This window comes from Sceloporus occidentalis, unplaced genomic scaffold, assembly GCF_023333645.1.
Source record: "Sceloporus occidentalis isolate IW3139 unplaced genomic scaffold, rSceOcc1.0.p SCAF_1, whole genome shotgun sequence".
In the NCBI taxonomy this organism is placed as follows: Eukaryota; Metazoa; Chordata; class Lepidosauria; order Squamata; family Phrynosomatidae; genus Sceloporus; species Sceloporus occidentalis.
In genome coordinates this window covers 177,849,270-177,863,174 of record NW_028316981.1, presented here as the reverse complement: position 1 = coordinate 177,863,174, position 13,905 = coordinate 177,849,270, and the positions used below count along the sequence as shown (strand labels likewise).

General features: G+C 41.9%; 1 protein-coding gene across 1 annotated transcript; it reads right to left on the bottom strand.

The window, feature by feature from the left end:
* Positions 1 to 228: 228 nt before the first annotated feature.
* Positions 229 to 13,843, bottom strand: LOC149322837 (U3 small nucleolar ribonucleoprotein IMP4). Its single transcript, XM_089483732.1, has 9 exons — positions 13,773 to 13,843; positions 12,489 to 12,597; positions 10,680 to 10,763; positions 8,847 to 8,956; positions 7,956 to 8,088; positions 6,738 to 6,892; positions 5,544 to 5,638; positions 4,638 to 4,711; positions 229 to 513 (listed from the first exon to the last, which is right to left on the bottom strand). The coding sequence occupies exons 1-9, from the start codon at positions 13,773 to 13,775 to the stop codon at positions 401 to 403; spliced, it is 876 nt and encodes a 291-aa protein (XP_089339858.1). The 5' UTR covers positions 13,776 to 13,843; the 3' UTR covers positions 229 to 400.
* Positions 13,844 to 13,905: the final 62 nt, after the last annotated feature.

Genomic DNA, 13,905 nt, shown 5'->3' with positions numbered 1-13,905 from the left:
ATGATGGTTCTGTTTGCTGCTGAAATTGCCTTTGATACCCAGTTTCCCTGTTGGGTTTCTGAAAGTGGATAGCTAGCTGCAATATAGGCTGAGGTTTGTGCAGTAGATTAAACCCATAGATAAATGGAGAGACAGGGCTGTAAAACAGACTAACATCCAGCACCAATCCCTTCTGTCTAAGACCTTTGTGATAGAAAAATATTCTATGGACAGAATAGAATGCAGCTTGATCCACATGGGCCATGGTCATTTTTAATTCAAAGAGCGGCAGAAGGGAATGATGTTCATGAGGAAAATCCAAAGAACCCAGGGCATCTTCTCCTGTCAGCACATCAAAGCACTTTGATATTGAAGAAGTCCTACAAGAGAGGAGAGGAGGTGCAATTTGGAATTCATGGAACTATTCAGTGCTGAGGAACCTCTGCTTCTTGGCTGTGCGGGTATACGGGTGCCAGCGCCACTCTACATCAGCTGTGTTCTCCTGCTCCAAGCTTCCCAGTTTGATCATATATACTGCAATAAGAGAAGAAAAGCTTCAGATTTGGGCAAGGCCCTCTTCGGTGCAGGGACATAGCCAAGGGACATAAACTTTGGATTGCTGAACATTGGTGATCAAACCCAGACAATTCACATTCAGTTTGATATTAATAGTTTTTAATTTTTTGGCAGAAAAATGACCATCAAATCCCCAAAGCCTGGGGAAGAGAAGATTAAGAAGTGACATATTTAAATATTTGAAGGGGTGTTATATTGAGGATGGAACAAGCTTGTCTTCTCCTGCTCCAGAAATTAAGACATCGAATAATAGATTCAAACTACAGTTGCCCCTCCTAATGTGCAGATCTAGGATCCACACCCTTGAATATATGCAGAGAGGTGACCTCCGCTGTTTGCAATGGTACGCACACCGGGTGTGTGCGCCCTTGCTGCGCGCACAGGGGTGCACTTCATTCAAGCCTATAGGGCTTAAATAAGTGTGAGCTTCTGTTTTTACAGGGGGGGAGAATCTGGAATGGATCCCCCACAAAAACGGAGGGCCAACTGTATAGAAAATGAGATTCCACTTAAACATTAGAAGAACTTCTGGAAGGTAAGAGTTATTTAACAGTGGAATACACTGCCTTGGAGGCTGGTGGGGTCTCCTTCTCTGGAGGTTTTTAAACAAGCTGGATGGCCATGTCAGGAGTCCTTTCATGGCGTAATCTTGCATGGTGGGGGTTGGGCTAAATTGCCTTTGTGTTCTCTTTCAACTCTATAATTCTTAAAATGGGGAAGATTTCGTCTTACTACCAGTTAAAAGCAGGATGCAAACATGTGGCCCTCCATATGTTGCTGCACTACGACTTCTATCACCTCCTGCCATTTAACTATATTGCCTGGTTCTGAAGGGAGTTGCACCCCAACAACATCTAGAGGGCCACATGTTCCCCACCTAATTAAACTATCTGGGACCTCTCTGTGTTTTCATGAGTGGACTAAGAATTTAACCAGCCACTGTTCTTAACTACCATTCCACATCAGCTTTATACAACAAATCTCTCTTTGGTTCTGAAACACTACTCCCATCAATTGGAAGCTTCAGACTCAACCTTCCTGTAGTTTCCAAACCTTCAAGATACAGAATTTGCACAAAAATGGGCTTAAATTATAGGTTTTTCTCCTCCTCAACACATCGCAATAGAAGTTTCTAAGCAAGCCACACTGCATAACAAAAATGTTAAGAAATCTACATATGGAGTTAGTTTTAAAGGTGCACATTGAAAGCCATGTATTATCAATTCAGTGTTTCAACACATAAGAATGAATGACTGGATATGAATCAAAGTGAAAGATAAATAGTGGAAGTGAGCCTCTAAAATATTAACAGAATTCCTATTAACAGGATTCTACAGAAAAAGGCTTGCACTAAAGAATTATAAGGGCTGGATCATGGTAGAAATGCTGGGTTCCTTTTTGGAGCTGGGGAAAGAAGTCATAATTGTTCAGCTCCTGCTAAATGCTTAGTTCCTTTTATGTGGCACGAATTCTGACATAACTTCAAGGACAATCGGGTTCCTATTGCAATCATGTAAGAAAAAATGTGTGCAAGGTATTTGTTTGCTATAGAGAAAGTTAGCTGTTTTAATCATTGTACAAAATGTGTTGTGGATTGTTTGGGATTCTTTTACTGACTATTTGGTGCAATTTTAGAAGAGGTTGAATTTCAGTCATGAACAGTGTTTATTTTGGTTTTAACAATAAAATATGGCATTGTGAAAGAAACAGAACAAAGAAACAGCACTCTTTTAATTGCATATGGAACAGATAGTGCCAGAAAGCTAAAGCAAAAGCCAAATTCCATATTCTAATACCAGGATGGTGATCCTATCACACGGTTTTCTTGGCAGTTTGTTCTGAGTGAGTTAACCCTTGCCTTCCTCTGAAGCTGAGAGCATATTATTTGCCCAAGGTCACTCAATGGGGTTCCATGGCTGAGCCAGGATTTGAATCCTGGTCTCCCAGGGTTCTAGTCCAACACTCAAACCACTATACCATCCCGGCTCTACTGAACTGTAGTTCCCCATAATTCATCATCACTGGCAATGCTGACTAAGCCTAATGTAACAACAATAGATAACTACACATTCTTCAGCCCTATTCAAACATAATACTTTAGGTTGTTGTTTTTTTAAATAGGAGGAATCACATAATTCAACCATCTCTCTCTCGTTCTGCCATGTAAAAAAATTGCAGTCTATGGAAAGCTAGCACCGGGGGTGTGTGTGTGTGTGTGAGAATTAAAGGTTAGCCTTCCTATGAGATGTTAATTTTCTTCACACAAGAATTCTGTTTATTGATATCACATAAATACTCCTCTTAAAACATGCAATCTTTTGCTTGCAATATGAAGTAGTACAGTTCCCAGAGGGCAGTATTACATAATATTTCAATACAGAATGGGGAAAAGTACTGCCCCCTTGGTGTTGCTGGATTTCAGTTCCTGCCGGTTCCTAACCAATGATGAGAAGGGACGGGAGCTGCAGTCTGACACCATTTGGAAAATCACAAGTTGTCCACTCCTTCTCCAAGTGATGCAAGATGACAAAGTACATGGGAAGGATATGCAAACAGTATACAGGCATTCTGATCAAGCTATGGTGGGCTAGACCTATCACAGGACCTGAACAGGGCAATTCAGATAAACACAGGAGAACTCATTCACCAAGATAGCAGATTCCTTGACTTACTACACACAGATATTGGAATAAAGGGGCTCTAGAAGAAGGAGTAAGTTTGTTTACTGACATATGGGTCAACTATATTAGTTTAAGAGAAAGACAGGAGAGAAAGATTTTCTTTCAGGAATACTCTCTAAGAAGCATTCAGGTATCTGATCTAGAAAACCAGCCACCTCATTTAAGTGCACAACGTAATGACAGCACCCATATAGGGATCCAAAAAGTCAGCTTATTAAAGCAGACAAAAAGCTCTATGCCAAAAGAAGCTGAATTTAATAACCTGTATAATGATGTAAAATAAGCATATGGGCATAATTATTGTGGAAGGGGCAAGTGGAAACAATGAAAACCTTCCTTTCATCACCTACTGAACTGATCCTGTTTTCAAGATGGCAGATCCAGAGCCAGAGCGACCCTTCCATTCAAGAAGAGAATGCAAAGCAAAGGGTATGCTTGCTGGAGAAAAGGTTTTATCTATTTTTCCTTCTCCCTGCCCTCCATGCAATATCGCCTCCCATGCTGATGCAGAAGTTCCCCCAACTGTCTACAGAGTGTTTTTGGGGTCAAAGTGGGCTATGCAAGAAGAAGGAAAAATCAGAAGGAAACTCTCACAAGTATCACTTTGAAACAAAGCTACTCTTATAAATTAGAGCTCAGAAGAATTGTTCTTGGACTAAAACTCCAAGACTCTCCCAGCCTGCATGACTATTGGTGAGAGGAGTTTGGGAACTGCAGTCCAAAAAACTAACTTTCCAAATTCTGCCTACAGTCAGAGCCACATTGGCTGTTGCGTTCTCAATACTCTTTGCTGACTTTGTGGAAATGACTGTGATACAGATTTCCCTACCTAGTCAAGGAACCCAACACAAGTTATGAGACTTATATTTTAACTGAGGTGGTAAGTTCCTTCTGGGCTGTATTACCTCAAAAAGCAAGTGTGTGTGTGTGTGTGTAGGGGGGGCTTTTTTGGCTATACCAAAAATACACATGCACACACACAATCTCCCTTTATACAGCGAGCTAGCATGTCTCGTTCAGGTTAGTTGTATTTACACATTACTTTTTTAAAGGGAAAACATTCCATCATATAACATCTCTGAAAGGGTTTTACTACCCCATTAGAATCAGGCCTCAGCTGCTAGCCGCAGAAATAGGTTTAGAGTGGAACTGTTAGTAATGGCTAGTAATTCACCAAACAAGGTCTACTGTTGTAATCTTTTCCAGACTACTCAGACTACCTAAGGCCTCACACACTTAATCCAAAAATTGTTAAGAAAAAGAAAGCAGTTGTATGGTTATGCTCATGCTACAGACAAAACAGCTGAGGTTGGAAGAATGCCATGACTAAGGCACCACGAAGTTTGTGGTTGGGGCATAATTTCCTCTTTCACCACTCATGTTCCTGAAGATGTTACTTACATTTCATTTCAAATCGTGGCCCAACTTCAGTTAGCTCCACATTCCGGTGATCGGTCTTCTTGTAAACATGATGCCTGTCCAGACAAAAAATAGTAGTTTAGGTAACATGTCAGCACTGAGAGAATAAACCAAGTTTCATTCCTTAGCAGGAGCACGAGTATGATATAGTAGTTTCAATGTTGGACCATGACTCTGGAGACCAGGGGTCAAATCTCCACTTGAGCATAAAAACCCACTGGGTGACCCTGGGTAAGTCACTCTCTCTCAGCCTCAGAGGATGGCAATGGCAAACCTGCTCTGAAGAAATTTGCCAAGAAAACCCTATGATAAGGTTGCCATAAGTAAAAAAATGAGTTGGAGGCACACAACTACAACATTCCTTGTCAAGCATCTTATGGGCAAAAGTTTGCAGCTTCATGTGGCACAATCTAGGAAGAGAGTTCACCACTTAAGCCAGCTGCTGACTATAAATCACACACAGAAAAATCCAAAAATAAACATACGTCTATCCCACTCTTCCAGGCCCAATGGAAAAAAGGGCGATAAAACCACATCCTTTTACTGCACGTTAAGAGGGGCACATCTCAGTGCAGGTAGGAGCTAAAATCAAGACTACTCTTCTCTGGCTGTCATTCTTCTTTGCTCCACAACATCCTGAAATAACACCATATAACGCAAAGTCTCCCACAGTGCCAAAGAAAGAAATGGCAACTGCCAACAGCAAAGAACAGAAAAGGGAGGGGGTGGGCAAGGAGTTTTGCAGACATACCCTGCCTTGAGATTCACCTCACCTCCATTACCCCCTGCCAAAAAGAGCCAAAACCATCCCTTGCTTTTGTGACTTGTGAAAGATGGAGGGACTCTTTTTGCTCAGTTTCACCGGGAAGACAAAACAGGTACTAATACCGGAAAGAGATGTAGTCCTCTTGGTTGGCAAAGGTGATGACTCGTTTGCTGTCATCTTTTGGCACCGGAAACAAGTATTTCAGGATGCTGGTAACCTGAGAGTGATGGAAAAGAGGGAAGAGGAAGGAGGGTTTTTAGCCCAGTGGCAAAAATAATCCATGCTTGGGAAAAGTCTAAAAGCAAAAGCAGAGCAGTAGAGGGGATCTTCTTAGTAATTTGGAGGTGGCTCTGTTCCCCTTCCCATTTCTAGCAGTAGCAAAATTTGGGAGGGCATTCCAGTACACAGAATTTAAGCAACATCAACAGAATTATAATGGCCAAACAAGATAATGTGTAGAATGAGCCCAGGTACATAGGAACATAGTTTACAAGATATCAGAAGTGCACCACCTATCCTGTATTTCCTATACCAGAAACAGCCACCTATACAGAAGATTCCAGACCTTGAAAACTGCCTCAGCCCCCAACATGCTTGGCTCCACCTGCTGCATCTAAATACAAAAGATGGAGCAGATCTGAAGTAAAGGATGTTCAAATCGGTCTAGTTGCCTCATTTCAGTTTTGTATGTAGCCAACTTCTGTCCAATTTCTATAACATTCTGTGAATTTCTTTAAAGACCATATAAAACTTTGCATTTCTTTTCACCCGCAACTTTCTATTTGCACTTGGGCATGGAGCTTTCCATTTCAAATGCATTCTGAAAAATCACTGTATTCTTATCCACACATTAACCTAGGAAGTAGAAATTAGGCTAAAAAGGCAGTCCAAGCAGAAATTTCCAGCTTGCCGAGTCAGAAAAGGGCAGAAAATTTGCTTTGCTCCCAACACAGCAGTTCACAGCCTATCCCCACCAGGAAATATATGTTATCACCACCAACTATTTTTAATGAAATACTAATCTTAATAAAGAAGGTATGGCTGTCAGTACTTTCTTCATTTCAGTTCTATCCCTCCTCTGTCCATTCACATGTTACCATACCTGTAACTTCAGGACAACAATTCATGCACCAGATGAAGTGGACTGTAGTGGACATGCTCGAATACATTTATTTATCTTCAAGGTGCCCCAAAATTCTTGTTTTCCCTTCAAAGACTAACTTCAATTCTGGGTTTATTTCTGTTCGTCTCTCTCTCCCACCCCATCCCTTTCTGAAGCCAGCTGCGCCTTTTTGTGGGGACCCAGTGCATCTTACCCGTTGTCCAAGTCGGGATGTGAAGTTGTGAAAGATGAGGTGGGGGTGGGCCTCTGACATGGTACCGATGTCTGGGATGTCATGGCGCATGACCACGTTGCAAAGTGTAAAGTAAGCCGTAGGGCCAAAGGGCAAGTGGCTGACTATAAGACCATCTGAGTGGAAGGAGAGTTTTAAAGGTTAGGCAAGTCCAATCCTCATCCTATTCCAGAGAAGAATCCCAGAGATAGAGCAGGCTAGCTAGAAAGACAGTCTATTGTTGTGAAGAAAGGACAAAACATCCACCAATCCTATCCAAAGCTGCCTTGTCTAGAAACATTGGAAAAAGTCACAGCTTGGTCCACCTAGCTCAGTATTATCTATATTAAGGATGAGCAAAGTACAACTTTCCAGATACTGTTGGGACTTCAACTCCAGCTTTCCTCGTCATTAGCTACACTGGTAAGAGCAGCTGGGAGCCACAGTCCAACTATAACTGGACCATATGTTACAAACTCCCAGAAGCCCTAAATAGCCATTGGCAAGGGACTGTGGGTGTTATAGTCCAAAATACCTGGAGTGCTAAAGGTTCCCCATTTTAGTCTATTATGACTGGCTGGGGAAGCTGAGCGTCTTCTGACCCTACTTGAATATACTAGGTATCAATCTGGAGAGCACCTGCTTGCGCAGCACGTGCTCTAGCAGTGATTTACAGTCATTTGTCCTCAATCAGCTCAGATCAAACAGACTATAGGGAGCTACCATTGAAGAGAAGGATGACCACATAAAAATCGCTTATAAGCAAGTAGTTCCATGTCACTCAGGCAAAGCTGGCCAAGCTATATATTTGCCATAGGCAAATAAAGCTGATGCCACAATAAATGTATTAGACTGTAAAGTGCCACAGAGATCCTTTTTTGTTAAGCTATACATACACTGTATCAAGGAAAACATCTAAACTGCTCCATGCTCCCACCAGGCAAATGAGATAAAAATAGTTTCACGTTTAGCTATGTTTGCTCCCACCAACAACACTTTTACTTATTCAAACAAATGTAGGGGACAACCAGCCCTCTAGATGTTGCAGGAGTCCAACTTCCATCAGACTTAGGCAGAGTAGGAAATAATGGAGGATGCTGAGAGTTACAATCTGGCAACACTTGGAGGAGCAGAGTTGCCCACCCTGTACTAGAAAGTCACCAGGCCTGTCCACTGCCTAGCCCCAGCCAAGCCACTTACCAGGTACGCCTCGGTGCTCATGCACTATCAGCAGATCGGTGACCCCATTGGCCTTACAGGCACGGACCAGGGCACCCATCTCATGTCGTCCTCGGTTCATACGTTGGGCTCCAGGGAATATCAGCTTGATCTCCTAAACCAGATGTAAGAAGAAGAATGTAAGAGATATAATAAGCCATTTTATTTGGATTTAATAGTCCTGTTAACCCAAGGTCATTGTACTTGGCTGGCAATGTTTAAGAGACAGGTTGTTCCATGTCTGGTTGGAACATAATACTCTAAACTAAATGCTCTCTCCCTTGATCTCAAAGGTTTCCTAGGACAAGTGAAGGCAGGAGAAGTATTCTGCACATATTATGAGGCATTCTGTTACTACAGAATTGAATCTCCTTTATCCTAAATGCTTGGAACAAGAAGTGTTTTGGGTTCTGGGGTTTCTTTTTTATTCAGAATACCTATATTTGCATATACTTATATCTTGGAGATGGGACCCAAGTCTAAACACCAAATTCATATATGTTTCATATACACCTTATACCCATAGCCTGAAGGTAATTTATAAGGTATTTTAAAAATAATTGTGTGTATGAAACAAAGTATGTGTACACTGAATCATCAGAAAGCAAAGGTGTCACTCTCTTAGCCAACCATGAAAAAAAGTTTTTGGAATAATTCAAATTTTGAAATTCCAGACAAGGAAGACTCAACCTGTACTCCTCTAGCAATGATCTCTGAGGCAATCTAGGCACCTATGTTAGCCCAGGCAAAGGTGGGTTGGGTGGACATGGAAGAAAAATGCCCTGGGCTGCATACAGGCAATATATGAACGCTTCCACTAAGTCACCATGAGAATGAGACTGTCCACACAGTGGAAAACCTTTGTTTACTTACTTTGGCAAACATCTTGAGACGAGAACTGGGATCACGAGAGGTTGTAACCATAATGCGAGGATCCTCCACACCAGCCCAGCGGTACTCATCATCCACATGACTCGTCACTCCTGCCACGGCAAGAGAAAAGCTACAAATCCACCAAGAGACAGTCTCTAAACTTCTAAAAAGCTACCCCACTCCTGACTAAGTGCACTTAGTGGAAATCTTCCATAACACTGGAAGTAGAATTTAGGCTGGGTAAAGTGAGAACAACTGTTTAATGAGCATGCGCACACACACAAGATTCTAGAGCACAATATTGACAGAAGCCATGACCTCTGACCATGGACCCAAATAAGTGGGACAGAATCAACTGTGTGATTATTCAGTGGTGAAAGAAAAAGACGGTTCACATATGTTTGGAGCAGCCTTTTCACACTCCTCACATCCCATGGTTAACCGTTAGCACATAAAATAGATTCTGGAGTCCCAATCCAAATCAAGCCATAGTAAGTGAGAGGAGAGATTAATTATACTAAATTGATATTATGTGTCAAGTTTTAAAAGGTAGTCACATTCTGCTTATGGCATTATGGTTTTCATTTTAAGATATGTTAAACCAGAACTAAGGAGAGATGCTAGAAGTGGATTTGAATATTTAAAAATAAGGACATTTTCAAATACTGTGATCACTTGAGAGAACTTTGAATTACCTCTAAGCTACTGTGAATAGAAAATAACAGCAACCAAAACAACCACCACCAAAACAAAACCACAAGCTCTTATGTAATTTTTGACCTGCCATGTTCTAGAAATAGGAATGGGTGGCCAGGAGAAAGAGTAATTCTTGTATACTTATTTGTTTTTGGGAATAGTCCTAGATTCTGTGAGAAGGAGCTCTGAAATGTTTGCTGCAGCATTCTGGGAGCTGTAGTCCAAAAAAGTAACTTTTCAAGCTCTGCTCTTAGACTGGATGCCTGGATTTCAGCACTACCTACACATGCTTTTGCCCACATGTCTCAGGTGCATTTCATCTGGATTCCTATAATGTGTTCTTTGTGGGGCGGCCTTTGAATACTGTTTAGAAATTTCAGCAGCTTCAGAATGCTCCTGCCAAACTGTACACCAAGCTATAAGGACCATGTGTTTCTTAGTTTACATACAACAGTTACACTAGCAACTGGACTGTTTCCTCTGTTACACTGGCAACAAGACACAATTCAGAGTGTGTCTGACAAGATTTTCTCAGGTACAAAACACAATGCAGAATTAATTTAGTTTGAGACTGCTTTAACTGCCCTGGCTCAGTGGTAGGGAATCCTGGGAATTGTAGTTTATTGTGGCACCAGAGCTCTATGACAGAGAAGGCTAAATGTCTCACAAAACTACAGTTCCCAGAATTGCCTAGCATCGAGCCAAGGCAGTCCAAGCCATCTCAAATTATTTCTGCAGTGTGTTTTGGACCTTAATGAGAAACTATGTAACTCCCTATTGAAGGAAGCTGGCCTACCCCCCTTGTTAAAGGCCATCTGCCAGCAAGCAAACCATTTTTTATTTAAACAGGCATTTGGTTCATAGAGCTGTTTTACACCTCCTGTTCTGTGACTTACTTTCTACTTTACTTCAATGATATTTTCTACTTTATTTATATTTCCACTGGTCTACTCTTTGGTCTATGGGGCTGGCTTTGCCTCTTTCCAGTTCCCTTGCTGGAATTTTCTCCTTTATGAACGGCAGCTGCTGGATGTTTGGGTGAGGGCTAAGGATGCCTCACTCAATGGTCTTTCCAACAGTTGGGTTCTTTTTTTAAATTATTATTATTCAGTCATTTTGCTCAAGCCAGCCACTTACCTTCTCCACCTCCATCATCAAATTCAAGTGCCTTCTGGAGTTGAAGAGCCTCCTTCCGCAGTTCTGTGGGGATGAGGCAGTTCTCTGGAAGGGAAAATGAAAGAGGATTTAGGAAAAACAGAGAGGAGGCTAGCTGTCACCCCACTTTGTCAGCCAGAGGCATCAGCACCTTCCATGGTGGGCTGTAAGAAAATGCAGTTAGCTTTGAAAAATGCATATTTATATCCTGCATCTTTCCCCCAAAAAGCTAACCAGAAAAAAGAAAATTAGCTGTGCATCAATAAAAGGCTGTAGGTTGGGGGAGCAAGAAAATGTTAGCAAGTGAAAAAGCTTTCTTATTTTCAAAGTTCCTCATCTATCTGAGGGAGTTTGATAACTTCCACACCAAATTCCTAAAAGCTTTACTTCACTTTACTTAGATATGTTTATAACCCAGTTATAATGCTTGAAAGTGGAGAAAGTTCTACTACTAGGGCATGGATGCTTACAGTTGTAAACCGCTTAGACACTGCTTAGGCGGTATGAAGCGGAATATAAATGAAGCTTGTTTGTTTGATGACTATAAAGTTTTGGCTCAGAGTTACCATTTTCAACTGCAGCAAAGGCCTACAAAGGGCTGGAACAGACCGGCAAAGAAAGCCGGCTTCCCGGTGGCTTGGGGGCATGGCATACACAGAGGCATGCCCTCAAGCCGGCAGGAAGTTAGTGTCATGCTGCTCAACTGTTTACACTGCAGCCGCTTTATGGCGTGGCATTTGGACGCTGCACACCACAGGAGCACCGCAAAGCCATGGTGGCAGCAGAAAAACAGGCTTTCTGCTGGCTTAAAAAAAGAGCGTCTTTCTGCTGCTTCTTTTTGCACCAGCCAATAGCCGGATTGCAGCTGTGGTGTGTAGTTGCTGTGGCATGCAGCTCTGTGGCAGCCCCAATCCAGCGTTTTTAGGCAATCTGTTTTGCCCCTTGGTCACCTTTCAATGGCAGATGGTCTAAATACATAGCCCAAACAGTGGCCACAATTGGCCTTTCATCAAATTTGCACCTTATCCTGGGTAGTGATATGGTGTTAAAATTAGTCAAGCAAATACTCTGGGATACTGCCTGTTGTAATTGTCAGGCTTGTTTCCTTTCTTCATACACAGTTAGTGCTTTGAATATCCATTACATGAGACCTTTTCTTCTGCTACACTATATAAAGAACTTAAAGGTTGCTAATATATAATACATATTTTTTACTATGGGCAGGTGTAATGCTTTTCCTTTAGAATTGCTATATGATAAGTATGCTGGGCTACTCCTCTTTGAGATTTTGCCCTTGCAGTTCGCAGGAGGTTGAAACTCATATTTATAATCTAGGTCACAAACAGTGTATCCCCCGCTTTATTAAATCATCTACCTGGCTGATCAGATAAGTTTTATGTTAAAGTTAGGATAGATGTTCTAATGTCACCCAGCTGGCTGCCAAGTTCTTGTCTTTGGCAATTAAGATTAGAGAGAAGGATACTCCTAAAATTGTCCAGAGCATCTAAAAGTTTTATTGAATATGTCAATTTTGTTGTGTTTATGGAATGCTAAAATGTATCCTATTTGATATTGTACATTTGTGTGTTTCTGTTTGTTTGCATTATTAAATCAATGGACTGTAATAATAAAAACTACTATTACTACTACTACTACCTTTTTTCTGCTTCATGTGATCCATGCACATTACGCCAATGAGGACTGGGACTAAGAAAACTGGGAAGACTCAGTAAGAAAGGTTCCTCCTCCCACACACATTTTGACCAGATACAAGCCAACAACAGTTCATACCATCTAGCACTTTCTTGATTTTTTCCTTCTTCTCCTGGAGAGTCCTCAGCTTCTCCTCTTGGGCTTTCCGGTAGAGATACTCTCGCCTCTGGCGGGCTTCCCGGCGCAACTATAGAAATACAAAGGCATGAGCAAGGAGAATCCTATGCTACTATCATAGTTCAAAGAAATCTTCCCAAATGGATAAGGATGGGTCTGTCCCTGAAACAGCCACTAAGGAGCTTATATTTCTTAAATCTGAAAACATTGAAACACAAGCCATCCTACAAACCTATATGCTATGACCTGGAACAGGAGTTACTTAATGCTAGTGGATTTACATCTGTATGGAGGGAATTGACAGCCATCATGGTGTACTGGTTTGAGCATAGCACTACGACTCTAAAGATCAGGGATCAATTCCGTTTGGTTATGGAAACCCACTCCAAGGGTGACCTTGGGCAAGTCACACACTCTCATCCCTAAGAAACTTACCAAGAAAACCCAGTGATAGGTTTGCCTTAGGGTCACCTAAGTTGAAAATGACTTGAAGACACACAACAGCAAGAGAGACCTAATTTGTGTAGAGTTCACTGTGCATGTGATTGTGGCTATCAAGTTTTAGGTCCCAATTGCATAAAAAGATTAGCTGTATAAGAACTCACAAAGAGGTATACTCTTAAATATTACAAATTGATTTATGTGCTTTGCTTTTTTTAAAAAAACCTATCAAACCCTCTTAGCCGCCTCATGCTCAGCTACTCAGACCATCATTACTAGTCATTGCTAGAATCACACTTGATCGCATCTGATGGAGTGAGCTCTAATTCAGTGCTACACAAAATGATGGGCTATGGACCAGTGCTGCTCTGCAACCCATTTGCTGCCAATCCCTGTCAGTTCCAGGAAAAGGAAGGAAGGAAGAAACTGCAGCCAATGGGCAGAAATAGGGTGCCAGTCCCTGGCACATGGGAGGAGGAGGAGGACGCCAGACCCACCACATCCAATATTGGAGAAGCATTGCTGTTGGAAAAAGTATGTGTTGCATTCTCCTTTCCCTCCTGAGCTAGAAAGGGCCTTCCCTCTGTCTATCTCATTCTATCTAAACATGTGACTTTGGTCACTCACTCTTGGAGGCAGTTTAACAGACTCTCTCTCAAGATTCTAAACCAGTGGTCCCCAAACTGTGCCCTTTAAGAGCTGTTGGACCAGCTCCCAGAAGCCTCAGCCATGCACTATATATATACACACACACATATCTATACCTATACACAAAGAGTATAGATCTCTCTCCTTCCTGCTTACCATGATGACCAGGGCTCCCACGTGGAATGAAGAGTTCTTCTATCTATGCCTCCGCGCTCACGTGATCCGATTTCTCATTGGTCGAGGCGCTAAGCCCGCTTGCCCACAAAGAAGATGGCGGCGTGGCAGACTA